Raw genomic sequence first — 26,909 nt, forward strand, 5'->3', positions numbered from 1 at the left:
GTAATGTGTTGCATTATGTTGAACAGTGACAATTCTATGACACCTGCACTGGATGACTTCTGGAAGCTTGCTGCTCTTTCATGCCATGCAAAGCATGTGCAAAATGGGCTGAGATGTGGGATCGAGAGCTGCCCTCTCCCGCATGAAATGAGCTGTTTTGGTGGTTTTACTCGGGTGGGTGGCTGAGCTCCACCACAACCGCTCTCTCACTCCCCCTCCTCAAAGAGGAACGGGGAGAAAATATGATGAAAAGGGCTCAAGGGTTGAGATAAGGACGGGGAGATCACTCAACAATTATCGTGACGGGCAAAACAGACTCAGCATAGGGAGATAGTAAGATTTATTGCCTATTACTAACAAGCTAGAGAAGTGAGAAACAAAGGAAAGAAACCAAAAACGCCTTCCCCCCCATCCACCCCCTTCCACCTCCTCCCCCCGAGCAGTGCAGGGGAACTGGGGAATGGTGGTTCCGGTCAGTCTATAGCACTTCACCTCCGCGGCTCCTTCACGGTCCCTCCCTGCCCCTGCTCCCCGCGGGGTCCCTCCCACGGGATGCCGTCCTTCTGAACTGAGCCTGCGGGGGCTGCCCACAGGCAGCAGCTCTTCAAGAACTGCTCCCACAGGGCTCCGTACCACGGGGTCCATCCCCCAGGAGCAAACTGCTCCAGCACGGGTCCCCCACGGGTGGGCGGCAGCTCCCCCCAGGCCCCCTGCTCCTGCGTGGGCTCCTCTCCACGGGCTGCAGCTCCGGCCCGGGGCCTGCTCCTGCGGGGGCTCTCCATGGGCCGCAGCCTCCTCCAGGCCACATCCACCTGCTCCACCGGGGGCTCCTCCACGGGCTGCAGCGTGGAGATCTGCTCCGTGTGGGACCCGTGGGCTGCAGGGGGACAGCCTGCTCCACCAGGGGCCTCTCCACAGGCCGCAGGGGAACTGCTGCTGCCTGCCTGGAGCACCTCCTGCCCTCCTGCTGCACTCACCTTGGGGCTGCAGGGCTGCTTCTCTCTCTCTCCCAGTTACTGTGCAATAGCATTTTTTTTCTTTTTTTTTTTCTTTTTTTTTTCCCCTTTCTGAAATCTGCTCTCACAGAGGCGCAAACAACATCGCTTACTGGCTTGGCTCTGGTCAGCAGCGGGGCCCTTACTTAACATGGGGCAGCTTCTAGATTCTTCTCACAGAAGCCACCCCTATTGCCCCCTGCTACCAAAACCTTGCCACATAAACCCACTACAGCTGTATGTCCCAGACAGTTGCCTAGACACTTCCACGCACAAAAGGTAATACGTGAATATGAATTGTGGCTGGTGTTCAGATGCAGCTTCTTTCCCTACTGTTTAGGACATTCTAAATGTTCCTTCAGCTATGTTCTTCAACCAGACAGCATAAGAAACAAAATAATGCCACAGCCTATGTAATGTTGCATTTTTCAAGTTTCCTGGACTGCATTTTTGCAAAAACTGGTTCCATCAGCTTAGAGATAAGCTGAGCCTGCTATGCCAAATCCAATGCTCTGAGCTGCAAGAAAGCCAAACCTTGGTCTAGCTCTGAAATTCATCCTTCAGGCCATGACCCTTATTAACCAAAGGCAGGAGAAGGCAGCATTACCACGCTACTTCCTTCAATAATGAGGTGCAAAGTAGGTTTGTAGCTCTTCTGAACATTTTTCATGGCCCCAAGGAGGGAATACTCAGCTGCCATTGCAACGTTCACCAGTGGCAGCAGGACTGGACCACCTGGGACACATCACAAGTCTGGCCTTGCTGAAATGCAACATTTGGGCATCAACCACAGGCTTGGCACTTGCTTCTGATTCCTTCCCAGTATCTCCTTTGAGAGGGAAATGGGCTCATCACCATTTTGTTTTATTTTAGTATGAGAGGTGGGCGTGGAAACACACAAGTCGTGTTTCTTAGTAGCATTTAACTTGGTTTTGTGATGGTTGGCTAAAATACTAGCTAATAACCTATTTCTGTAAATCATTTAGAGCTTGACTTTAGTAGATTCTGTGCAGGATGAAAAAAAATATCTGTAGCAATATGCCCTGGAAGTAAATTAATTTTTTTCTCCAGGTTAACTTTTTTTTTTTTTCTTTAATAAATAGCTGTATTACCTACATTACTGCCGTTCCGCTCCTGCCTGTGTTAAACCAGTTATAATAACGATTTTGCCTTTCATAATGATTTTCTCCCTAGTACAGTGTTATTAAAAGGCAGATAAAGTCCATTACAAGTCTCATTACATTTCCTGTAAAGCTAGCATTATATATCAGATACAGAGAGATAGATAGCAATATAATTTGCTAAGGGTAACCTCAGTAAGGATTTGTTAGATCTGGCCCTCTCTCTGGGAAGGTGCTTCGCCTGTACAGCAGTAGCCAGACACTAGGGACCCTTCCATTCAGAAGCAAGCTCCTCGTGTGACTGGATTTTTTCAGCTGCCGATTTCTGCTCTTACAATACTAATTGGAAAAGCATTCATTATGCATAATAAGGTACAATTAGTTCTCTTAAATAAATCTGCATTGTCTCCCATTGTCTCCCATAAGTCCAAGCCTTTTGAAACCGTTATTATTTTTTTTTGTTTCAAAAAGAGGTCAATATGTTTATTAATTTGGTCTATGTGAGCTTGTGAATGATAAAATAGAAAACCAGATGTACAAATTCTACGTTCTTCAGGTGATGTTACGATTCTTCTGTTCTTTATGAATTCTAGGGATTTAGAGTAACAAGTAGGTATGGAAAGGAAAGTGGCAGGTGTTTGAACTAAAAAGTACAGAGATTTCCAGATTCTTATAAATGAAATGAAAACCTTTCATTAAGATTTTATGCTTATCAGTAACTTTCAAGAATTAGAATTTTTATTACCTCATCCAACCATGGAAAGATTTCTTGTTAAATTAAATAATCTCCTTGTGTAGATGTTAATTTACAAAATGAAATACCCAGTTATAGAAAAAAGACAGACCATAATTTGAATAGTTAAAAATGTATTAATATTACTAATTCTAGTTCAGGAGATACTAAAGTCAGAATGAATTACTGAAAGAAATAACTTTACAAGGAAGAAGACATTCTAATTTAAATTGTGAAATATTCTTAATGTCACTAATTCTCCTTCCATCAGTTTTTGTGTAACAAGCCATTTATCATTAGGATCACTTCAGTCAGTTGTAGTGATAAATGGATGCTGATTTAATGAATGGATAAAGTAAGTTTTCTCATACTGGAGGTAAGAACAGCACTAAAAACTGTACATACGTGTTCATTTTGAAGTTTTGGGGAAAATGTCCTTTTTCTTTCTTAAATGTTAGTTCCTTCAACACTTGTCAATCTGGAGTCTCCTGAGAGACACAGGTCTGACACGCAAACTCAACAACCCTTCATCAGCAGCAAACTTTTCTGTCTGCACTTCTAGATGACATGTAAATTCATTGCCATATATATATATCCACATCTATCTGTAAATGTTGTGGGAGATGTGTATATATATATACACATATATTCCTGATATATATACATATATATATCAGGAATAATTTGAGCACTGACTCCTACTTAAGAGGAGTTGGTAAGGTTCATTATTTTCTATTGTATGTATCAAACAAAGTGTGACAGCATTTTTTTTTCATAAAGGCTTGGAGAGGAGAGGGCATCCCCATTTCCATATTCCAATCTGTTATGGCTGGGTGTGAGTTCCCTCAGCCTAAAGCACATCCCCTTCGTGAGGCTGATGTCTCAGTAAGTGACAGGCCCTCTGAGAACATCTGAAAGATGCTTGGCCTATTTCTTTTCTCTAAAAATAAAGTGAAGGAGACCTGCACACGCTCATTTTCCTGAAATTCAATGTCTGAAGGAGTCCTCTGAGTCTGGAAGGAAAGGGGCTTGTCAAGGCTCAGCTCTCACGAGCAGTGAGAGCTTTTTTGAACTACTCTGAGCTCTCAGGTTTGTTCTTCATCAAAGAGCTCCACGTCCCTCCTAGCCACTTTTCACAGCAAGAACTGCAAAAAGAAAGGGAGGTTTACTGGAGGCAGAAGAGGTCTCTGATGTGCTGACACCTGCAAGAGGAGCTGATGCTATTCTGCTGCTTCTTCGCACCATGCCTTTATCTAATATTATTCCGTTGTGGGTGTCCACTGATCAGCAGTAAGGGACAAAGAGGAAGTCCTTTTTAACACTTTAATGTATAATTTGGCATGAGTTTTTATTTTTGAGGGTGGGAAGGAGGGACAAGACCACTGCTCTTGACTGCATGATGCCCCCAGGTAAGTTGTGGGTACATCTACATCAGCATTTTAACCCAGATCAGGAACGCTGGTTTGAAGTGACCCACCTGATAGTCCCTGATCACTGTACACCCCGTGGACTGTGTGAATGGGATTCCCTGGAGAAGGCCAAGCATGCAGATGTGCCCCAGATATGCACACCTAACATGCCCCCACGTAGGCTTGGGGTCCAGACTAGCAGTAATCAACAACTTTTGCTGTATTGATGACAGTTTCTCCTTTTTTTTTTTCCCTCTGCTGCATTAGAGGCAATGTTATTGGTCTTTTCCTACAGGTCTCATGTTTATAGAGGGACATTTGTGTGTGGAGGGCATGGGAAATGCCCCTTTGAACAAAGCCTGTGTCACAGTTAAAGGATGTAACCCAGAAATTCCCTTCCAGCCCTATGCTCTACTGCCTTCACCTGCATAAATGTGAGAGACAAGCGGATGAAAACGTTCTTGGAGTCAGGGGTGTAGATCAAGAACTAATATTAGTATAGGGTGCTGGGCTCCCAATTCATTTGGTTCCCTTTTCCATCAGCTTGTTTGTGTGCTGGTCTTCAGCTACTTTAGAAAGCATGCACTGCTGACATGAAGCACTGATTTGCTGGCATTGTAAGAAAGCCTGAACTGGTCTTCAGGAATAGGCTGTGTCCGTGTCCCAGGTCCTCTGGGCATTGACAGCTTAGGGGTTTGTGACTTCCAGAGCAATTTCCATAAATTTTGTCTGAGAGCCTGTAAAAAATGTCACTCTGACTCAGTGCTGCCAGGTTGCTACCCAAGGGAAAAGGCCTGTGTTCAGCCTCACTGTTTTCACCAGCACCATACCATCTATTAGAGAGAGGCTCTTTTCCCAGAAAAGGTACCTCTGGAATGTAACTCCCCTGACTCAAAACGACGCCCAAAGCAAGTAGCATTTGCTGGTGCTGTGAACTCTTTTTGTCCCCACGCTTTTCAAATGTGGAAAAGACAGTCCTGTCTCTATCAACTGGATACCACAAAAGCCATAATTCCCCATCAAAACACAGTTGTGCTTTTACGCAACAGGACAAGAGGCATTGATGAATCTTAAGTGACAACATGACACGGCTAGAAACTGTCTAAGATGTTCTGTAGTTACTGAACTTTGGAGAAAACACACTTAAACTCACAAAAGCATATTTTTTCTATCCCTTTGAGCCTCCTCAATGCATTAGAGGTGTTCCTCAAACCACCTCCAGCTGTGAAAGTGCCAAAGAACTGCAGGATGTCCCCACGAGCCCCTGGCAGTACCCGGCCGTGCTCTGAGCAGCCCTGGAGGTGCCTGGTGGCTCAGGGCACCCAGCCGCTGCCCACGCACAGCCCCACTCAGACTCTGCTTGCTCCAGTGCCATCCGGATTGGGACGTACCCAGCCTGGCAGGCTCAATCCCTCTTCGCAAACCCACCTTGCAGCTCAGAAAATTGAGAGGAACACATCCAGCCATCGGGCTTCCTGGCAGCGGCTTTGGCAGTCCAGGGATATTTTTACAGCTGATCAGTTCCTCCCACAGCTTTTGCAGTGTGCATGCATTGGTCTAGCCCTAAGATGTGGGTCTTGGAGATGACTTTGCCAAATTCAGGTGTGCTCTTGTTTTTCATCCAGTAGTTGCTTGTTGCACTGCCTGTTCTGCAGGGGGTTACTCTCCAGTCTGACCACAAACCAGTTCCTTTCATTTACTCACGTGGAAAACAGGTCTCTTAAATCACAGAATCACAGAATCATTAAGGTTGGAAAAGACCTCCAAGATCACCTGGTCCAACCATCCCCCTGCCACCAATGTCACCCACTAAACCATGTCCCTAAGCACCAGGCCCAACCTCTCCTTGAACACCCCCAGGGACGGTGACTCCACCACCTCCCTGGGCAACCCGTCCCAGTGCCTGACTGCTCTTTCTGAGAAGAAATGTCTCCTCATTTCCAACCTGAACCTCCCCAGTGCAACTTGAAGCCATTCCCTCTAGTCCTATCACTGGTTACCTGTGAGAAGAGGCCGACCCCCAGCTCCCCACACCTTCCTTTCAGGAATGCAGTGCAATGGCAGAACATTGTCCTCTTGTTTCCATTTGCCTTTTTCTCTAACAGTGCAAAACCACCTGTTTCCTTAGTATTTCTCTAGGAAATAATTCTTTGTAAAACCTCCATCTACTTCCCTTGTGGTCTCCACAGAGCTGTGGATGCTATAAACTATGTTAACCGAATTCTACTATTTCATTATTTAGCTGTGTATTAACCCAGAAGCCACAGAAAAGAAGGCCAAAGTAGGCCCTGGGGGGTGACCTAGTGCATCTCGAGGTGAGATGACCTGTACTTATGTCACTCCTGGCGGGTATTTCCCCAACCTAGCCTGAAAGGAGACTTTGAGCCCTCGAGTCCTCACTGTATCGGGAGTGCCAGCAGGGAAGGGTTGGGGCTGTCTGTGTAGAGCTCTGTGGTGTGCTGACAAATGCGCTCATTTCCCCTTCCTCTGGGCCACCAGCCCCTGCAGCCCAGGTGTAGCTAAGACATGCAATAGCTCAGTCGCCTGCTGGTTTTTGCACTGTTTTTTTGCATTGGGCATTGTACTGGGATGTGGTGCCACTGGGCTTATGCATCCCCATCCACCCCACTCTGTATCGAGGCTTACAAATGAAAAACTGCTTTTGACAAAGCGTTGTCTCTAACCATGTCCCTGCCTCTTTCATTTGGGCTGTGGAAAGAGATCCCACCTGGGCTGGGTTGGGCTCATCTCCTCCCCGGCAGATGCTCCTCTCCTGTTTGCCATTTAAAAATCTTGGCAAGTGTTTCTTTGAGGAGTCAGATAATAAAGCTGCTTCGGTCTCTCCCTGTGATAGCAGTTCCTTTTTATGCAAAGTTTTCAAAAGGTTCACTTCTCTTTTTCTACAGTGTGGTTTACCCTAAAACCTGGTTGATCTCTGAGAGCTCCTTTCAGCAAGCCACAGACACCTCTTGCAAGCCTGCAAAAGCCTCCTACTTGTTTTCTGAGGCACAATGCAACTCATTCTGTTAAAAGAAAAAAGAGGGTGAGTATATAATGTCTTTTTCAGAAGGTCTATTACATTGTTATCTTTATGTGCCGCTTCATTAGATATTATGAAAACACAGAGATAAGCACTGATAAAGTGCTTTTCTGCCAGCCACTGGTACTCAAATCTCTTCACGTGGCTCTGTAGACCTACCTAGGTGGAGAGACCTCCGTTCTATCAGTTTCTCCTTGCAGATGGTTTCTCCAGAGCAGCCTGTGGGTCGGTGTGTGTGGAGAAGATGAAGCCATAGGACAGCTATGGTAGTTTGTTTTGGAGCAGGCCCTTGGGGTCTTCCCCCGGAGGGTGATGGCAGAGGAGGGCACACAGCTAGTCTGAAGGGTTGGGGGTGCTTAGGAGGGTGATGGAGAATGAGCTGACAGCAGGCACAGACGTCCGTGTGTGTTGCGGGGGAGGCCTGTCCGGGAGCCAGGCAGCTGCTTCTGCCAGCACCAGGCAGGGTACCAGCTGCTCAGAGACACCACGCACACCGAGCTGTGGGCCCTCTCCTCCATAGCTGGGCATTTATTCAAGTTGCTGAGCACATGTTGCAAAATATCCCTCTCTTCCTTTATTATGGGAACTGGTTGCACTACCATAGGTGTCCACGGCATCTTTGGCAGGGATATGCCTCGGAAAGAGTGTTAGGCAGTGATGCTTAAGCTGTTCATTTAGCCAAAGCAGATTGAATCACCACTGGCCTCAGCTCTCTTTACTTCTTCTTGGCATCCATTTTTCTTAGAACTTTTCCTCTGTTGCATTTTTACCACACGAGGTAGTTTAAAAGCAAAAGTACTACTTTATGTTCCTGTGGAAGCAGAGATGCTTCCTTCATCAATCTGTAATAAAAAAATAGAAAAAGCCAAACTGAGCCCCACTTCTCATATAATGTGCCTGGAGGTGCTAGACCTCGTTTTTCCTTTGCCAGGAAAGAGTTCAACTCTCCATATCTTTTTTATTCTTTTATTTTTATTTTTTTTACCCCAAGATATGTGGAGACTGCTTTGCCAGAGTCCACCAAAAGGGACCTGACCCCACGGACAGGAGCTGACAGCACAGGTTTGTATCTCAGGCACTTTCAAGGTACTGATGCATCAGCACATGCTGCTATTCAGTGCTTCTCCACAGCTGGGAAAATGCCTTGCTGGTGTGCCCAGCCAACACTTTACAGATATATAGTGATCTCTGTGTGAGCACAAACAAGGCTGGAATAGCTGAGTGCTTGAAACGTCTCCTTTTTGTCAGTGCTTCAAAAGCCAGCAGCTCCTGAGCTCTGTTTTGCCCACTGCCTCCAGCATCCTGTCTCTGCAATGACGAAGGATGTGGTCGCCCCTTCTGCATCTTCCCTCATACACCTGGAGATCATCAGCACCTTATTATACACGTATCTGGGCAGCACATCTTGAAGAGTCGCAGTCTTTGATGGGAAACTGTCCTCCTGTCTGTTATGAAGCTGGGGGGACACTTTATACCCCAAGTGCTGCATTTTAGCATGTTATTAATATTTGTGAACATACTGAAGTCAAAGTAAAAGCAGGAAGCAGTAAAGCTCTATCACTTTTTCCAGCTCATTTTGTCAGAAATATTTTTAGCAGTTTGGCACACGATGTTAATATCACAGGACTTGGCTAATCCATTTGCATAAACAGGCAGCTTGACTCATTATAAATCAATTAAGCCATTACAGCCCCACTGACACAAAGGTCCACATTACACTGCCTTTGCACATTTTTGTTGTGTGACTTGGTAAAAAAAAACACGGGACGGTGTGATTCCTGAATAGCAACCTGACTTCTGACCAAAACATATCATTTTTTAGTCATATTTATTAATTGCTGCTACTTGCATACTTATTGTAAATCACTGTTAGGCAATAAATACCCCAATCACATTCTACATTCATTCAGTAGAGGTGAGTTCCCAGCTTGAATTTCGGAGCAAACAGTTTATGATATGCCTTTGTTGAGGGAAAGAAGATCCTCTCTCACATTTATTGACTTCTTACACCAGCATTTCCTGCTTGTGCAGGTTTTTACAACACACAGTAGCACCAACAACATGCAAATGTGGTCTGCAGTGTTACAGAGTCTGTAATTTTATTGATTACGTTCAGTTTTAAATTATGGGGTGGAAAACCTAATCCGCAGCACTCAGGACAGTATAGTATATGGTCTGCAAATGAGGTATAAATGCTGCTCTGCTGCTCCCCATTAATGTTTTTTGCACAAGGGTGAATTATTACAGAAGGGGTAAGGCAATGTGAACTGGCCTTCCAGTTATAAACTATTATAATCTGGCTTCTCAGTGGGAAATAAAAATAGGAAAAATTAACGTGGTTGAAAGAAACACTTTTTTTTTTCTTTTTTCTGGTAAATAGCTGTGTGCATAGCGAATATTTCTGCAAATCAAAGAAAATGTGCTTTGATTGCATTCAAGACCTTTTTGTGTTTTCTTTCTGTAAGTGAACTAGCAAATAAGTGCTCTGATTGTAATGCTCATGAGGAAGGTAAATCCCAGAGAAGCGTATGAGGAGTGAATGCTGATTTGTGAAGGGGATACGCACACAGAAAACCCAGGGCCAGTGATCACTCTGCTCTACCCAGAAATTGTGAAAGCCTCCATGTAAACATCATAGGTAAGAAAATCACCTCGAATGGTGGGCACAGAACACTTGACTTATTACAGTGTTACAGACAATATATTTTATACATAATTTCTGTTTTAAATATTTCTGATTAAACAGAAACAGAATTTTAGAGGTTTTGCTGTCAATGTTTTCATCAGCATAATGCAAGAAATTTTAACACTTTAACTTGGGGAGTCTCTTGAAGGTTAACAGTGATATCTAAATGCGTATTAAAACTCATATAAATTTATAAAAATAAGCACAAGGACACTTGAACAGCAGTGGCAGATTTCATCAGCCTTTTTGCTGAATCCCACAGCTCTCAGGATCTGGCAGGTGTGTTTCCCGTAGAAGCCAAAGCTAATGCTACCAGATCTGAAGTACTTCCTAATGGGATTTCTCTCCATACCGACAGATGCGCAGCACTCCTATTTACTGAGGAGGGAGAAGGTTTGGAGCTGCCACCATCAAGCACATCCTCTTCTGATATCTCTTCATGAGGTAAGAAGCGGGGACTGCTCAGAAACTTCCCTTCAGCGTTGTCTTTGGCTTCTTGCCCTCTGCAAAATGCGTAGGCAGCATCTCGCTATGGCTGAGGGTGATTTCCTATTCAGGGCTTAAGTGCGAAATAGGGGGGTAACTATTGATCCACGGGGACTTGCATCGCAATGGTGTCTGCTAGGGAAAAAACCTTATTCTTTCATGTTATTAAGATGGTATATACAGGCAGCTGAATTAACTATTTCCGAGAGAGAAACTGTGGCCTTTCACCATGTGATTCATTTCCTCTGCTATTTTGAGGGGGCTTGTTGACATGTATAACCTCGTTCACAAAGGCAGGCAGCAGCCACCAGTTTCAGTTGACCTCAGCAAAAGCTACAAAGTGTTCAGCTCTTCTAAAAAATAAGGTAATTAGAGCACAGTATGAGGAACGTTTATGCCTTGCCACTAGCTTTTTGCCTGAAAAGGGAGGTGTCGAGCTGGGTTACCATATTAGGCTGAGTTATCATATTGATTATTTCTGAATAGATTGTTTGCTTCTTTCCTTTAAAGAGCCAATCAGCCCGTTAATTTTGTATGAATCCAGAGAAGCTGATAATTAGTGAAATATAAGTAAATAAGTCATTTTCTGCCAAGACTGCATTTGGAAAAGGTATTTCTTCAGAAAACTTGGCAAACGAAAGAGGATCTTCCTTTTCTTTTCTTCTTCCCTCTTCTCCTAGTTCCACCTGGTGTTTCTGCGTGGTACTGTTTTCTTCAGCTGTCTTCAACGTTAAAGAACTCAGAAGTTACATCAAGGGTGCTAGATACTTATGTGCCTCCCCATAAATCAGTTTTCTTTGAATATTTCAGACTGCTTTTTCAGCTCACATTGCTGGGAAACACCAGTTCATCTGTTAAGTGCCTAACACAGGAAAAATGAAGTATAAAATCAGAGAGGACTGGGAGCAGAAGGTTCCTTGGTAAGGTAAGTTGTAGTGTGAACTGGAGGTACTGTGGTCTCAGGTATTCCCAAGCTGTTGGAAGATGTGGCACCATATAACCCATTTCATTCTCTCTCTGGTGCTGCATTAAATAAAAAGGCAGCACATTTTTGTATAGTAAATGTTGTCATTTCCACCTTTCTAACACTTGTCTACTGAAAACGCAGCATTCGTGCTCTGGAGCTGTTATTACCAGGCACTTAGAGAACACGAGTACTGCAGAGTTTTTCTAGAGATGAGCAATTTCTGAATTTTAAAGACAAACATATACAGAAGAAGGATAAAAAGAGAGGAAGAAGATAAATACCACATCTCTCCCACTCCTCTTTGTAGGCATTGTGTAAGTAATTATGCCAAATGACCGAGGGAAAGAGCCATAGCTGTGGTGAGTGAAATTTTGCAAGTTACTCTGTAGGGCACGTTTCTCTAGGTGCCTTTGGGGACCTGTCTGGCTCCTCCTCTTCCTCGGCTTGACATTAAAGTCAAGTAAACACAAAACTGTTTTTGTACACATCAAGTCAGTCAGTTGGGGGGCTCAGAAAATACTGAGCCATGCCTACTATTCCTCCAAGAAATAAGTACTGTACAAATCCTTTTAGCCCTGGATTGGAGGCTGGCAGATACTCATTCTAGGAATTAAGTCCTTGCAAGATGCCCAAAAGCTGCCCATGAATCAAACATCAGAAGATCTCTTCCTATGTAACAGGCCACACGGTAATCCTGGCAAGTGTGCCCTTATCAGAACAGAACTTGTCCCTTTATTTATTGTTCATGAAAATATTACAGTGTCTTCAAAAACATATTCTGCAGCAGGTAATCTAGCATAGGAAAACAAAAATGCATATGTCTAATTATAAGAGACACTGTAAAGCTGCTGTAGTGGCACACCTCTTTAGCAATGGCAAAGTACTGCATTATAGATTAAAACAACACAAACATTACAGTTTGTATAGCGTTTCACTTTTATTGGATGTATGTTGCTAAGAAACAAAATTGAAATATCTCTTTTGAACCTGAAGCCTCTTGGGAGCGTGGTATTGCATACATAGTGAATGTTTTTCACTTTAGGAAGGATTAAATGATGGGCCAGGAGAAGCAGGAGGGTTCATTAGTATTGCATGTTTTCCAATCCACTGCCAGTGAACCCAACTATTACGATAGTAAAAGCTATGTAAGGAGCTTCAGCTTGTTCTGGGATAAAGTGTTGACAGCTGCTTGTTTGAATATTAATACAGTCTATTGAGTTATTCCCTGCCTGTATTGTCTGTAGCTCGAAAGACTTCTCTGTGTATTGCATCTTTATGTTTCTAAGTACATGCCTATCTGCAGAGATGGTACCCGTTTTGTTCCTAGAGATGGTACGCCTCATTATAGAGAAAATTACAGCCTTGTGCTCCATTAAACATTTATTTTGGCAGCATTGTTGGTTGCTGTTTTCCTTCTTTGATTTAAATAAGTCAATGCTGATTGAAAGAGCACGTGTTTTCTCTTATGCATGGTAATTAATCATTATTCTTCCCAACTTTTACAAATAGAAGTCAAAGTAATTCCTGAACCACATGAAAGAAAATAAAAGTTAATTCTCCTTTCAAAAAAACCACATTTGTTAGGTCAAAAGCATGATACAGAAATGAAAGATTTTGTAGTCCGTAGTATTCTTCCAATTCATAATTTAGCTGCAGATGGCTTGTTAATTTGATGATGCATCGATTAATTTTCAGTGCAGTAGCAGCTTCTGTGGGCTGGTTGTGCTGGTTGAAGTCTGAGGAAAGCTCTAATAATTTAACCATTCAGAACAGCAGCACCCAGCCCTTCTGGTGATGGGCAGCCTGGAGTTTTTGTCTTGCCACATGTGGGAACCACCACCGGGGCACCTGCACTGCTTCGTGAACACGAGCAGAGCTGCTGTGCTCTACAGCGTTGGCCAGGTACATGCAGGAGGGGCCTCCAGGAAAAACAGGGCTCTGGGCAAGCCAACTTCCTTGGCTGGCTGCTGCATGCTGAGTAGCTGAGAAACCCTGATGGAAACTGGAAATATTAATCATCCCCAACTGAAATGTGAGGGCCTGCAAATCTGAGAAATCAGGATGTTGAGTTTAAGTTACTAGCGACTTTAATCTGGGCCTTTAAAAACAACTGCAGCACAAGAAGATTAAACAACTAATTCTAAACTCTAAAAAAAAAAAATAAAAAAAAAAATAATTGGGAATATATAGATTAACCATGGCAATCTCTTCCTATTCCCTGCTGTGGAATTCTGTAGAGCATCTGGCCTGGCACTTCGTTAGTGGTAGGACAGTGATGGAGTAATCTACCTTCTCCCAGTTGTGACAACAAAAATCATAACAGAGGAATAACTTGATGCCATACCTGGCCCCTGCTGTCTAGGTGGTCTTGCTGTGACGGCACGACATCCAGCTTTGCCAACTGAGATGCCTTCACCCTGCTGCTGCAGTGTATTGGTAGTCTCACTAAGTATCCCAAGAAGGTACTTAGTCAGATATCCTCCAAGATCCTGTTAATTTTACATGTGAGTTGGTGGGAAGTATTAGTGTAAGGGAATAACACAAAGAAACCAATGAGCTGGAAAAATATCTTGATGAATGGGCTAAATGAATTCATCACTGACAGAAGTATCTTTCCATTTTTAAGAAAAATACGAGTGTCTAAGTGAAGGCAATTTAATGAAATTTATGATCCATGAAGAAGAGAGAAGAAATAGAATGTATTTTTTATCAGTTTACAGATCTGTAACTGATTCCTAGACAGGGCAAAGGCCTAACAGGTGTCACTGTCCTTGTGACCTGAAAAAGTTATTCGGGTCTAGAATAATATTCCTCTTCAGCCTTTGATACCGTCAGGCTGATTTCTACTTGCATAATTTATGCATAATTTACTGCACAGAAGTTAATCTCATAAATGTTTGAAGCTTTTTTTCAGCTTAAAAAAAAGAAAAAGTTATAGTTAGAAGCTGAAGTTTTAATTTTATAAAAGTCCAAAATGCACCTTGAAACCCATGTAAAATGAATGGGTGTTGTATAACCACGTTGGAGATGTGGTGCTTTATCAGGAGGGCAGGACATGCAGGGAAAACTGTACAAAAGGTGACATCTGGCCTGCCAGCATCCACATCTTTAAAATACCCAATCTACACAGAATGTGATAAAAATTGCATCAAAACCACGGTGGTTTGATAGGCTGGTGTACCAAAGCTGGCAGTGGGCACAGTATATTTTTTGGTGGAAGAACCATTTTAATTCCCAAGTTTATTGAATCAAAACCACAATATCATGCAGAATGTATGGAGTTTTAACATTGATCTGTCATTTTTATGGTCAAAATTCTTTGGATTTTTTTTCATTTCAGAGTTGTTTTTTCATGAAGATATGTTGAATGCATTGGCGAGGTGCAACGGAAGGGGCAGGACATCCAGCCAGGGCTGTCGGGGAAGATGAGGCAGGGCTGATGTAGGGCTACCTAAACATCTGCTGCCATTCAGCTGTGCCGTTAGGCACATGTTTTTCTGACCTGAGGCCGACATGATGAACATACCTGTAAGGACACAGTGGAGGTATATGGATGTCCTTCTTTCCTTCCTTGTTTCAGTGTTGTTGTTAAACACAAAGCAAGCACAGATCTGTATTCGGTGTTAAAATAGCGTCAGGCGAAATGTAAAGAACATCTCCTCCTCCAGTGGTCATTTAAGTTGGCACTGAAAAAGAATCCAGAGTCTGCCTAAATGGATTTTCTATAATTGTCTTATATGGGGGATCTCAAATACATGTCCCAGAATGACGCTGGGTAGACGGTCACGCGTGTGTTGCCAGGGCAGGTATCATCACAGCCTACATACTTTGAGGGCAGTGGTCCTGCTATAGTTTCAATAAGGATTTTCAGCCACTGATTCTGTTCCATCTCCCTTTTGACAGACGACAGAGAACTTACTCCACGCGTGTGCAAGGCTTCTACAATGGAAGGGAACGTACATGTAGATAGATAGATCTAGATCAAAAATCTCATCTCCAGCCAAAGGAACAGACAGAAGATCCCATCATCAAACTTGTCCATTTTGCAGAAATGTTACCGTGGCCTGAAATCAGTTTGGTAATTTTTGCTACCTACACCACATTATTTAAATCCAAACCAGGAAAAAAGGACAGAATTGACAGCTCCCAGCCTTCCCTCCTTTGAGTGTTAATATTATTCAGTTCAAATATCCAAGAACACCTTTTTTTTGACTCTAAATGTAAATAGCTCAAATAATGTAAGCATAACCGAACGATCATTTAGACATTGAGAGAAAATGTAATAGTGAAAGTGGACTGCTGTGCCTTCTACCACAAGTTTAATTACATTGACTCATTCTGAAATAATAACAGTGCCTAGCATTCCTATAATGCCTTACAGGTTTTTGAAGAATCATACAAACAAGAGCTACCCATTGCTTGTTATTTAGTAGGCAAGTGTTCCCAAGCTGTGTAAACTGAATAGTTTTTGTGCTGTACACCCTTACAAACAGATCAAGAATACAAACGAGAATTGAGAATAATTTCTGTATAATCAAATCACATTTAGTGGAAGACTGGTAAAAAGTTAGCCGTTTTCAATACTAGCATGTAAATGCATGAAGGCAAAGCTGAAGGTGTAACATCCACACACTGTCACCAGAAAATGCCTTTGAAATCAACTTAGATACAGCCACAGACAGCAAAATCTCTCAGCCAATTGTAAAATTGTTATAATTAAGGACAACAAATCAATACTTTGGAATGCTTTGATAGCCTTTGCTCTCCTGTAAGAGCATTTTACCTCTTTGAGTCTCTTCTTGTCTGCAGGTTCTCTTCAAAATTAATGCATCAAGAAGGATTTTTTTTTTGTCCACCATGGGAGTGAGGTCTCTTCCAAAGCCTGAAACAGGAATTGTTTTCCAGCTGTCTCCTCAAATACTCGAACCAAGGAATGCATGGCAAAATGGGCTACTCCATCACTGGGTGTAAAGCAGCACCTCTGCTTAAGAACCGTGCTAATCACATTACTTAATGAGTTCACAAATAATCACTTTACAGTTATAATCTGAAGCTAGATGTTTTGGCAGCTGAGACAGGAAATTAATAAAAACTACATTTCTTTAAAGTAAACCAAAACTTGTTACATGTTCTGTATCTCTTTCCATTCCTTTTTATGTGTTTTATCCCAGGCTTCTGAAGGTTTCATCTTTTTTTCTATATTTCCAAAATTCTTAACAATCAGAGTATTTCGTTACTTAATATTTAATGTAATATTTCCCATGGTCTCTTTGGCAAACAGATGAAGTGTGTGTGATAATTCTTTTCCTTTCATTTCCATCAGGCCTTGCCTAACTCTCATTTAGGCTGAGGCACAGAGCGTATAAATATGTGCTAAATTTTTAAGTGTGAAAATGCTTCTCTTGATATCAGAGGTGATGCAAACACTCAGGAGGCGTTTTTTCTAGTTGGAGCCCAACTGATAAGTCCCTCCCTCCTCTCCACAGAAGTGCACTTTTACGCATCTCTAGTCCCTCATGTAATTTCTTGACAAATCTTTCCTTCTTTTAATCCTTTCCTCCCTTCCTTTTCCCTCTTTTTCACTCACCTCCTTTTCTCCCCATCCCTCTTGGGCTCCCCATGTCCTCCATCCTCCCGTGTCCCGCGGTGAGGCAGCCCTCCAGGAGGGAGCTCCCGCACCTCCTTCCCCTCGCAGTGGCTCTCCATAACATTGCCTCAGGTTTAGCTTCTGCTTCTCCACGACGGCAACCCTCTCCTGTTCCAGGTGGATTGCAGCAGAGGCTCGTCGTAAGTGTGTCAGTGATTTCTTCTATTGAATAATAAACGTTTTGCACATCTGCACCTTTTTAAAGCTGCACCGGTGTCAAGGGAGCCTCTTGTCATCTTTGGGTGCTGGTTCTCCCAGGTATTTTCCCTGGTTTGGGGATATGCAACTGGGAAACTCTGGGAGGCTTGGTGACAGGTCGGTTTGGCTGCAAGCCCTGCGTGACCAGAAGCAAGGATGGATGGGCAGCGCCTGTCTAGTCACGGCGGGTCCTCTGGGTTTACACTGATGTGAAGAGAGCGCTTTCTGCTTATATGTTTTGACAGTGATAAGGCAAACTCTTCACTTCTGAAAGGAGGAACCTGAGATGCCGAAATGCTTCTCATTACAGATTTACCAGCACTTCCCTCTCCTTGACGAAGCCTTTTATCCTTAAGGTTCTCCGTTACCTCTTTCCTTAAATTAACAGTACTACTCTGGAGAAAGCCCAAGACCTTGATACTGTATTTCACATGCCTCTAAGCATCAGTATTATTTAGAGTTTAAAACTGGTGAGTTTGGATTTTCTCTCCACAAGGACGTGGGTTAGATTACTGGACGTTACTCAGTAATGACCTGACCGTATCAAGAGCTTGCCTTCAGCTTTACACTTGCTCCTTCTAGCCTTCAGCAAGACAAGAGATCCGAGGCTTTTCTCATACTGAAATTTAGTGATTTTTGCTGTATGGTGGCTAGATTAACCTTACCACAGCAGGGCCCTCATCTTGCTGTGTATGTCAGGAGTTATTTGTAGGGCCGTAAAGCCGACAGCAGGATCGCGTGCAGCCCTCCTGACACAACTCACAGAAATTCAATTCTGAAGGTGTCACCTGAGAGAGGAATAGGAGGGCTTCGGTAAGCCCAGGAATAGAGGTTGTGAAAAGCAAACGTGCTGTGTTACACCATGGGCACAGGAAAGCTGGGATCTGGTGGTGGACCACAAATGCAAATTCTCCTTGGTAAGACTCCCGTTTACTTCAACAGTAGCTTCTGGCTTGAGCAGGGCCGTTTCATCACGCATTAGTTAAATGTTAATTAAATAGGGATCTTTCCAAAGAAATACTTTGAACAAGCAAGACTGAAGAGCGGGGCTTCTCCCGCAGCTTCTGAGCAGGAGGTCTGTTCACACCCCGCACATCCAAGCGGCAGCGCCTTATTTTGTAACACCCTCGTGTTGTTACTACACGACGGGGGGGGGGGCACAAACTCCAAAACCCGGGGTCCAGCAGGACGCGGGCACACGATCGCTTTCACCCCTTTGGGACGGGGACGGGGAGGGGGAGCGGGGCGGGCGACAAGCGACACCCCGCCGCCCCGGCAGCCCCCCGCGGGGCTCGGTGCGGGGATGCGGGGCACGGTTCCAGCGGGATGCGCTGAGGCACCGGGGCTTGCGCCGGGCACCGGGGCTCACCCGGCCCCACCAGGGGGCGCCGCGCCGCCAGGGATGGCGGGGTCCGCCCGCGGCCCCGGCCCCGGCCCCCGAGCGGGGGTGGCCCGGCCCGGACAGCCGTGCCCCGCCGACCCCCGCCCCGGGGACCCCGTCGGGGCTCCTGGGCCGGCCTTCGGCCCCCCCCCCCCCCCCGCCCCCAGCTTTCCCCGAGGGGACCGAGCCCCGGCGGGGAGGGGGTGGGGGGTGGGGGGGAGGCGGCCAGGCGGGCGCCCCCCTCCCGCTCCGCTCCGCTCCGCCGGCATCGCCGCGGCTCCGCACGGCGCTGGGCGCCGCCACCGGGGCCGCCCCCCCCGGGGTCTCCGCCGCTGCTGGGGGCAGCCCCGCCGCCGTCTCGCCGCGCCCCCCCCCCCCCCCCCCCCCCGGCGCCCCGATGGCTCTCGCAGCGCCTCCACCGGGGCCCCCCCGGCGGCGGCGGCGGTGCTGGCGGCCCTAGGGGCGTCGGGGCCCGGCGCTGCCCCGCGGAGGGGAGGCGGAGGCGGCGGCGGGGCGGGGGCGGAGGCGGAGGCGAGGGGGCGGCGGAGCGGCGGCGGAGCGGGAGCCGGCGGCGGCGGCGGCGGCGGCGGCGGGGAGGCGGCGATGGACGAGTCGTCGCTGCTGGACCTGCTGGAGTGCTCCGTGTGCCTGGAGCGGCTGGACACCACGGCCAAGGTGCTGCCGTGCCAGCACACCTTCTGCCGCCGCTGCCTGGAGAGCATCGTCAGCTCCCGGCACGAGCTGCGCTGCCCCGAGTGCCGCATCCTGGTGGGCTGCGGCGTGGACGAGCTGCCCGCCAACATCCTCCTCGTCCGCCTCCTGGACGGCATCCGACAGCGGCCCCGCGCCGCCGGGGGCGCCAGCGGCAGCCCCAACGCCGCGGCCCCCGCGTACCCCCAGCCCGCCGCCGCCCCCAGCGCCGTCGCCGCCGCCGCCGCCTCGGCCGCCGCCAGCCTGCGGGAGCTGGCGGCCGCCAGCCGCAGCGCCCTGCTGGGAAAGGTGGGTGCCGGGGGCGGGGAGCGGGCAGCGGGACCCCCGGTGCCCGCCCGGGCTCGGGCCGTCCCGTCGGGGATGGCCCCGGGGGCGGCCGCCGCGCACCGCGGGCGTCGGTCCCCCGGCGGCCGGGAGCCCCCGGAGGGGTGGGGGGGGGACCGGGGGGGCTCCGCGGAGCCGGTCCGGGTGTCGCGGGGTCCCGGCGGTGCTGTCCGGCCCCGCTGGGTGCAGCGGGATGCGGCCGTCGGGGGGCGGCTTTGCCCTGCCCGGGGGGCTCGGTGCGGTGCCGGGGTGCGGTGCGGGAACGGGCGGAGCGCTGCGGGGCGTGCGGTTGTGTCCTTCAGACCTGCCCGCAAAAACCCAGCTGCTTTTAAAATCGATGCCCGGGGTCGCATTGAGACGGCGGGGCCGGGATCAGTGCCTCCTCGTGAGCCGTGTTGTGTCGGCCCGTAGGGTGACGTTGGCCACCGGACCCCTTTGGGAGACTTGGGCAGGGAGACTCTGAGCACTGTCAACTTTATCTGCTCCCTAATGCCATATATATATAGTAGATACATTGAATTATCTTTGATATCTTCCGTGGGATCTGCTTGAGCCGTACTTTAGCGTACAGGCTTTTGACTTGGAAAGGTCAACGCAGAGATTCCTCCCGAAGTCATATCACTACGGTGGATGTTTCAATTAATTAATTTCCTTTTATTTTTTTCCTGAGAGAAATGACTAGACCTGTGCTGGTGTTTTGAAGTTTCGCCTACAGGAAATGATGGCAAATGCCATACATTGTTCCGTAAAATTCAATTTTGGAGGCTGAAGTGAAATATGCTCGGTAATATTTCTGGAAGGGTAGATCTTTATTAGGTTGCTTGGAGTGCAGTGATGTTCAGCTATTTCATAATGATTTGTCAAGTTTAGAGAAGAAGCAAGGCGGTGGGACACCACCCTCTGCTTTTTTACCCGTTTGTTTTTAGGGACACGCGTTGCAACTCGACTTATGCTTCGTCATAGCAGACAGCTCTTGTCATCTTGAGTTTTGTCCGGTTTGATTTCCAGGTAGTCCTCTCGGTGGGAAGTAGGGTCTGCGTGGGGACTTACTGCATCTGCACGACTCCTGTTGCAGAGGCAGGGTTTCTTGGCACCCTGACCAAGCTTTTGTGAACATCCCGCAAGACAGCCGCTGGTTTTTATGCCTTCAAGACCTCGTTACCACAGGGGGTGCACCTCTAAGGAAATGCTTTGGGGGAGAACTTGAGAGTAATTTTATACCGTTGTGCAATTTGTCACAGAAGTTGAGTTGTTATTATTTTACCATAAACAGGGAAGGCTTTAAGAAGTCGCTTCCCTAACCACTGCTGCAGATACCCTACAGCAAATAAAACCCCATCAATGTTCTATCGCTTTCTGACTTTGATTGAGTGGCACTTCACTTCTGTCGCGTGTTTCCGTGTGGGTTGCCATCCATCTGAATTTGATAGAAAGCAAAGCTACACGTGACCTTAGAATCACATTTTGGCTTTTATGGTTAACAACTGCTGCCTTCGCTTGCTGGGGCTAATGGGCAATTGTGGGGCAGTGGGTCTGCTGGGGCAGGGTGGCTCTGAGGCACCGTTTGCTTAGCCTTTTGACTGACCGCGCAATTTTATCCGGGAAATCAATGCAACGTGCTTGATCCTTACAAGGTTCATTACAGTGAAAGAAAGTCTGAACTAATCTGCTTTTAAAAAAAGCAGCAGGGGAGAATAATCCTCCTTGGAGCTGCTGATACAGCTGATTGCTGAGCTATGCTGGAGGCAGAGTACAGCACCTCTCTTTACCAAGCAATGGATGGTACAAACCTGCCCAGAATTTGGCTTTTTGGGGCTGGTACTGAAAGGCAGGACTGTATCCCTTTCAATCTTATATTGGTCTTTGACAGCTTAGATCTCTCAAAGAGCGCTGAAGTGATTCTTTCTGTGTTTTTTTTCTTTCATCTTTTTTTTTTATTAATTTCAAAAATTGCCATAGATTTGCTGCCTGGGGCTTAAATGCAAATCACAACTATTTTACTAATTAATACCTCTCATTGTAGGTTGCTCAGTGTATAAAATGGGACATGCCATCATGGGCTTTTTGGTTAGGAAGGAAACTGCTAGTCGTGAAAGGCAGTGGCACGGAGCCAAGGTCACTTCTATCAGACTTCAGTCTTGCACAGATCCTCAGACCGATATGTTATAATCACACCAGGGATATGTTTCAATGAGAATTTTAATTAACCTTAGAAGACAGAGCAGAGCCAGCTTGTGCATTGCTATTATGTCTGTGTTTTGCCACTGCACATCTTACACTTCAGGGAAGTCTTCTTTGCATAGATGGCATTTTCTAAAATCAGTGAACGTTGTTTAACACGTTCATTTGGCAAAACTCTGGGGGGGTTGTATTTCTTTCTCTGGACTTCGGCGGTTCTTTACTGGTAGTTTAACATGGACTCAGTCTCTCCAGAGTGCTGAAACGTGGCGTGAGAGGGACCGGGGATGAACTGCAACCGGGGCTGTTTGGATAGTTGACTGAGACCATTCTTCAGCAATACTTCAGAAGTACTGCAGGTGCTTTAAGATACGTGGTATGCATCTCCAGCGTGAGAGGCCTGGAAATGTTGTTTCCCTACAAATGCAGGCTTCAAAGATATTTGTGATTCTGCCGACATGCAGCAATGTGTGCCCTTGATAAGCCAGCTACTCTCTTAATTTCAGCCTGCAAAAACAATTGCTTCTCCACATTCTGGGGAGTTCACCTTAAAGATGCTGTGTAAATGCAGAGTATGATTATAGACTTTATAAAAGGGTCTGAAAGCTGAAAGAACACACTAGAAGAATGAGAGTAAGGAAATCCAGAAGCTGAGTGACCACCCCAGGGGATAAAACGGGAGGCTAAGAGTGGTTTATAATGGTAGTCGCATTACACACAAGGTTATAATTTATTGGCTCCTCTGTTTCCATTACCACGGTAGAACTGCTGGGGGAATTCAGGTTCTGTCAAAGTAAATGGCTCCCTTAGACTGGTGAGGCATTATGGTAAATCTGGGTTCTTTGCTGAACAAGGGTTGGTTGTTTTTTTTTTAATTTTTTTTTTTTGAAGAATTTTTTTTTTAAGAAGAATTTGAAGAATTGTTGGAGTTTACCACTTAGAATCTTCTCAGGAGTTCTCAAGGTCCGATAGACAGCTAAATGCAAGCAAGTCTTTGGCAATTTCCTCCCAAACCAGTCCTCTTCCACTCCAGGTGCAAAGCTTATTGCCTGCTTACTCTAAATACAAACTGAGAGCAACATCTGTATAAAAACAAAGCAACCTATAAAAGATGTGTCTCGGTTTTCCCAGAAGAGAGAGCATGGCCGCAGTGACAGATACACATGTGGTGCATTACCAGAAGGTGGGATAGGTAACAGCAGACTAAGATGTGCACCTAAGGAAAATGATATGTCAGCGTGCTTCAGCCAAGTGACGGATGGGCTGCGCTCCCCTGCCTTTCACTGGGTGCTTCTCCCACATACGAGATCCGCAGAGCTATTTCACGGGTCCGGGCAGAAGACTGACTGCAATTTGCTAACCCAGGAGGGAAGTCACTAACCTCTGGCTTCACAAGCAGAGCGAGCAGCGGTGGTTTGTTACCTGCTCTTTTCAGTTGCTCCATTTGCAGAAATTGTCTAAAAGAGAGATTGAGTCATTACTTTTTATGAGAGCTCTGTCTCATCCTACACCATCTGTATGTTTTTGAGGTTATAGTGGATCAACTGTGGAGTAGAAGTTGTAGTTTTCCACCGCTATGTTTCCTTATTGTATACACCTTCTGATATGTGTATATCCCACACTGTTAGGCAAGAGAAAGCAGATGAAGTCCTGCTTTTATATGCATCTATATCCGTTGTAAGCACCAGTGGGTTGAATAGGACACATTGTCTTGGGCAGAAGACAATCCTGGACTCAATCTGCAGGACTGTTTCTTCTTAGCAGTGCACAGTATACATGGTCCAATAGACTTACCTTTATTTTGTTCTTTTTCTCAGATTTATTTTCTTCTGGTACTACAGTTTTACTGGCCAATGATTGAGCTTTCTCATCAAGTCATCCAAATAGGACTTATACTCGTGGTATCAAGGACTCTGATCTTGGTGGTTTTTGGTTTTTGGTTTTTTTTTGTGTTGTCTTGCAGATGGTTAAAAAATGTGTTTCAGTGCAGGAGATTAGTAAGCCTCTAAAGGGTATTGTAATGAATATAACCAAGAGTTTTACAATCCCAGCAATTAAGGCAGTCATCACAGAAGTGAGTGAGCAGAGGAGAGGGGACTGCTGAGGAGCTAAATCAGATACATTCATCATGATTCACTGAGCTCTTACGTTTTTCAGAAATACTGCCATTTGCAAGCGTCACCTTTATGCCCACAGTATTTTTACACAAATGGAGACATTCAACCAGATGCTGGACGTTGTTGTTAACTTCTTGCAAGCTAGAAAAATGCGTGGTGGACTTGATGTGACCAAAAGGGTGACAGTGTCACCAGTGGGCTTTTCCTTCTTCTTTTGGGTGGCCAGCAGCGACTCAGTCACATCTGGAAGAGTCAGGGGGTTGTGAGGGGAACTTTGTGCCACTAGCCTGAGACCCTCCCTATTAATCCATGTCAGTGTGTCATGCCTTTGGATGCCTCCCCTTGCCATCAAATGTGGATGCTAAGTTTAATCCCCGCACGTCACCCCTCTGAATGATTCATGGATGGTGGTAATGCATAGCGTGTGACAGCATTCGGAGTTCAGCAGCTGGTTGCTCCGAGAGAAAATGTACAGACTGGCAAGTCTGAGATCCTGTGCACATTTTAATTCTGGCAGTTTTTGCCCAGCTCCCCTAACCTCCTGCTGTTTGCTCTCTGGGGAGACGTGGTTTTAAGGCTGAGGCCTGAGCAGGAGGAGGGAGCGTGGTTCTGGGCCTTGCCCTCGAGCAAGGCCGCGTGAGCTGCCGAGCTTCAGAGGTCCCAGCTGAAAACCTGCAGCAGCAGCGCTCACCTACCCGCGTGTGCTTTCTGATCGTCGTATGCAAGCTGCTGTACAAAGGCAGAGTTATTCCCGAAGGGGCTGGGATTGTAAGAAATTAAAAAGCACTGACTGCGTACGCCGAAGCTCTTAGGGCTCTTCTCTGCCGCTGAATGGAGGTTGGCAGAGATGGTGAGCTCGGTGCACGTGCTGTAAGAGTGCGGGGTGTTCCTCGCTTCTCATCTGATGGGTTCGGGATCAGGAGGGCTCCTCTTGTTGGCCAGGTGCCCAGCAGGTCCACCTGGCTGAAGCTGCTGGCTGCTAACGCAGTCGTGCCTGCACTCATGGGTCGGGGTGAAGCTGTGTGTGTGATGCAGACCTTGCTAGGCGATGCTGTGTCCCTGTAGGCCATAAAATCCTACAGCAATACGCTATTTATGCTGGGGAGGATTTTATGGGCTAGGGAGGTCTCTAGGAGTTACTTTAGCTTGCTGTCTCAAAACTTTAGGTTAATAATCTGACTACTGTTTTAACAGTGTGTCTGGGTACTTCATGGGTTTTACACTGCTGTATTTAGAATTCCATCTCTAATTTCACTATTTTTTCCAACATTTCATGCTCTTTTAAATCTCTGTCACTGCTTACGTTTCAGATAAACCCGTAATTCCTTCTTGCACTCCAGCAACCCACCTGTAATATCCATGGCGATGGGAAGCTGCTTCCTTTTGAACTCATAGATCGCTCTTCCTTAGGAGCCTCTCCTTAAGCTGTGAAAGGCTGGTTATAACTAGTATTTCACTCTGATTAATATCTCTAAGCATTGCAATTGCTGACCTCTACTCCACTGAATTCATTCCGTTTTCAGGGGCTTGGTGACTTCTGTGGACCAAAGCTCTTTGGGATGCTCCCGGTTTCAGCTTTCCAGCGGTCACTCATCACATACCGAGCTGAATTTTAGCTAGCGTTTGCTATGCAGTCCTGTTAAAATCTGATATTTTACAACAGGTTTTCCCAGTCTGGGGCAGGCTGTCATGGGAAGAACCCGAGATTAGTCCTAATAGGACATGAGAGCCTGGATGAAGATAAACTAGGGGATTTGAGAAAGCTGCATGACCTTGGACTTGCCCCAGCTCCCACAGCAGCTGCGCTTCTGCAGCTGGGGGAGAGAGGAATGGGAAGAGCTGTGCCGACTGTGAGCCCCTGCTTCGTCCTCAGCCTCACACAGCAGCAGCCTCTTGCCTGGAGCAGTCCTGGCCTTCAGCTGCAAGCTTCCTGGCCGGACCTCTTAGCAAAAGGGAAAGTAAAAATCAAAAAAAAATAAGGGGGAGTGGAAAGCGATTAGAAAAATGTCTTACTAGTGCATCGCAGATCTGCTCCTGGGAATTGTTCCTTCCCATTTACCAGCCCTGGATCCTCTTTCTTCCGCCGGTTCAGATTTGGTTCTGACAGCCCCAGCCTTTTGCTGATGGCTTGGGGCAGCGAGGAGGGTGCTGCTGTGCTCTCTGTACTTGTTCGTCTCTGCTACCGTGTGCTTTCAGCAGCAATGTTAAACTCGTCCCCTCCTCTTTGTGGGAAGTATTGCTTCTGCTGATAGAGAATTGATGACAAAGCTTCGAAATTGTTTGAATAGCTTTAAGAAAAACACAACCACAGTGTATGCCCAATGTTTTAATTTAATCGTCTTTGCGTGTAATTTGATCGTTTTTGTTCTGTTGTAAAACAAGCAAACATTAATTTAAAGATACATGTACACGGGATGCCTCTCAGTCCAGGGGAAAGAAAGAAGGAGGGGATATTAATTTTGGTCTTAAAAAGACATTCTGTTTTTAAAAGTCAAGGGAAAAATGCGAAACATCTGGAATGAAGAACATTTTCTGCCCAGTCTTTTGAGTATAATTGGGACGGGCTCTGCAGCACATGGTGATGCACAGCCATGGGGAGCTGCCCACAACAGCCACTGCCTGTTTCCCTGTGCCCAACCCTGGCTATGTTTTCTCCTTGTGCATTGCACCCTGTGTATAGATGACACAAGTGTTTGCACAGCCAGGCACTGAAAAATCACCCAGGGGGGACAATGTCTGCCAAAAGTGGGGCTGTGCCCGTGCTCCTCCGCTCCTCGGCCGGGGGTCACTGTCTCAGTGTGCGGGATGCTCGGTGTCAGGCCGCAGGCCCACCTCGTCACATCTGTAGGCCAGCTGCATATGGGTTAAGTAGCTAAAGCCGTAGTCAGTTGGCCTCATCACTGGTTTCTGGCACTT

General features: G+C 46.3%; 1 protein-coding gene and 1 long non-coding RNA gene across 5 annotated transcripts in view; both read left to right on the plus strand.

Annotated features, from left to right (window-relative positions):
- The first annotated feature begins 7,124 nt into the window (after nucleotides 1-7,124).
- Nucleotides 7,125-17,084, plus strand: LOC308188371. 3 transcript variants are annotated; one of them, XR_013945458.1, is made up of 7 exons: nucleotides 7,125-7,301; nucleotides 8,290-8,360; nucleotides 9,764-9,936; nucleotides 10,343-10,428; nucleotides 11,281-11,395; nucleotides 14,778-14,982; nucleotides 15,341-17,084. It is a non-coding gene; the product is annotated as an uncharacterized lncRNA (long non-coding RNA). The 3 variants fall into 3 exon arrangements; XR_013945456.1 differs by having other exon boundaries at nucleotides 9,764-10,428; XR_013945457.1 differs by having other exon boundaries at nucleotides 9,764-10,428; nucleotides 16,247-17,084.
- A 2,098-nt stretch (nucleotides 17,085-19,182) lies between these two features.
- Nucleotides 19,183-26,909, plus strand: part of SH3RF3 (SH3 domain containing ring finger 3) — a 237,620-nt gene continuing 229,893 nt past the window's right edge. Inside the window, exons 1-2 of one of the 2 annotated variants that reach the window (XM_080583370.1) lie at nucleotides 19,183-19,564; nucleotides 19,595-19,662. In XM_080583370.1, coding sequence (XP_080439496.1) covers nucleotides 19,267-19,564; nucleotides 19,595-19,662 — 366 coding nt within the window. In that variant the 5' untranslated portion in view covers nucleotides 19,183-19,266. Of the gene's footprint in view, nucleotides 19,663-26,909 lie in introns of both variants that reach the window. The other variant, XM_080583375.1, reaches the window with a different exon arrangement.

This window comes from Anser brachyrhynchus (genome assembly GCF_964034855.1).
Source record: "Anser brachyrhynchus genome assembly, chromosome: 1".
In the NCBI taxonomy this organism is placed as follows: Eukaryota; Metazoa; Chordata; class Aves; order Anseriformes; family Anatidae; genus Anser; species Anser brachyrhynchus.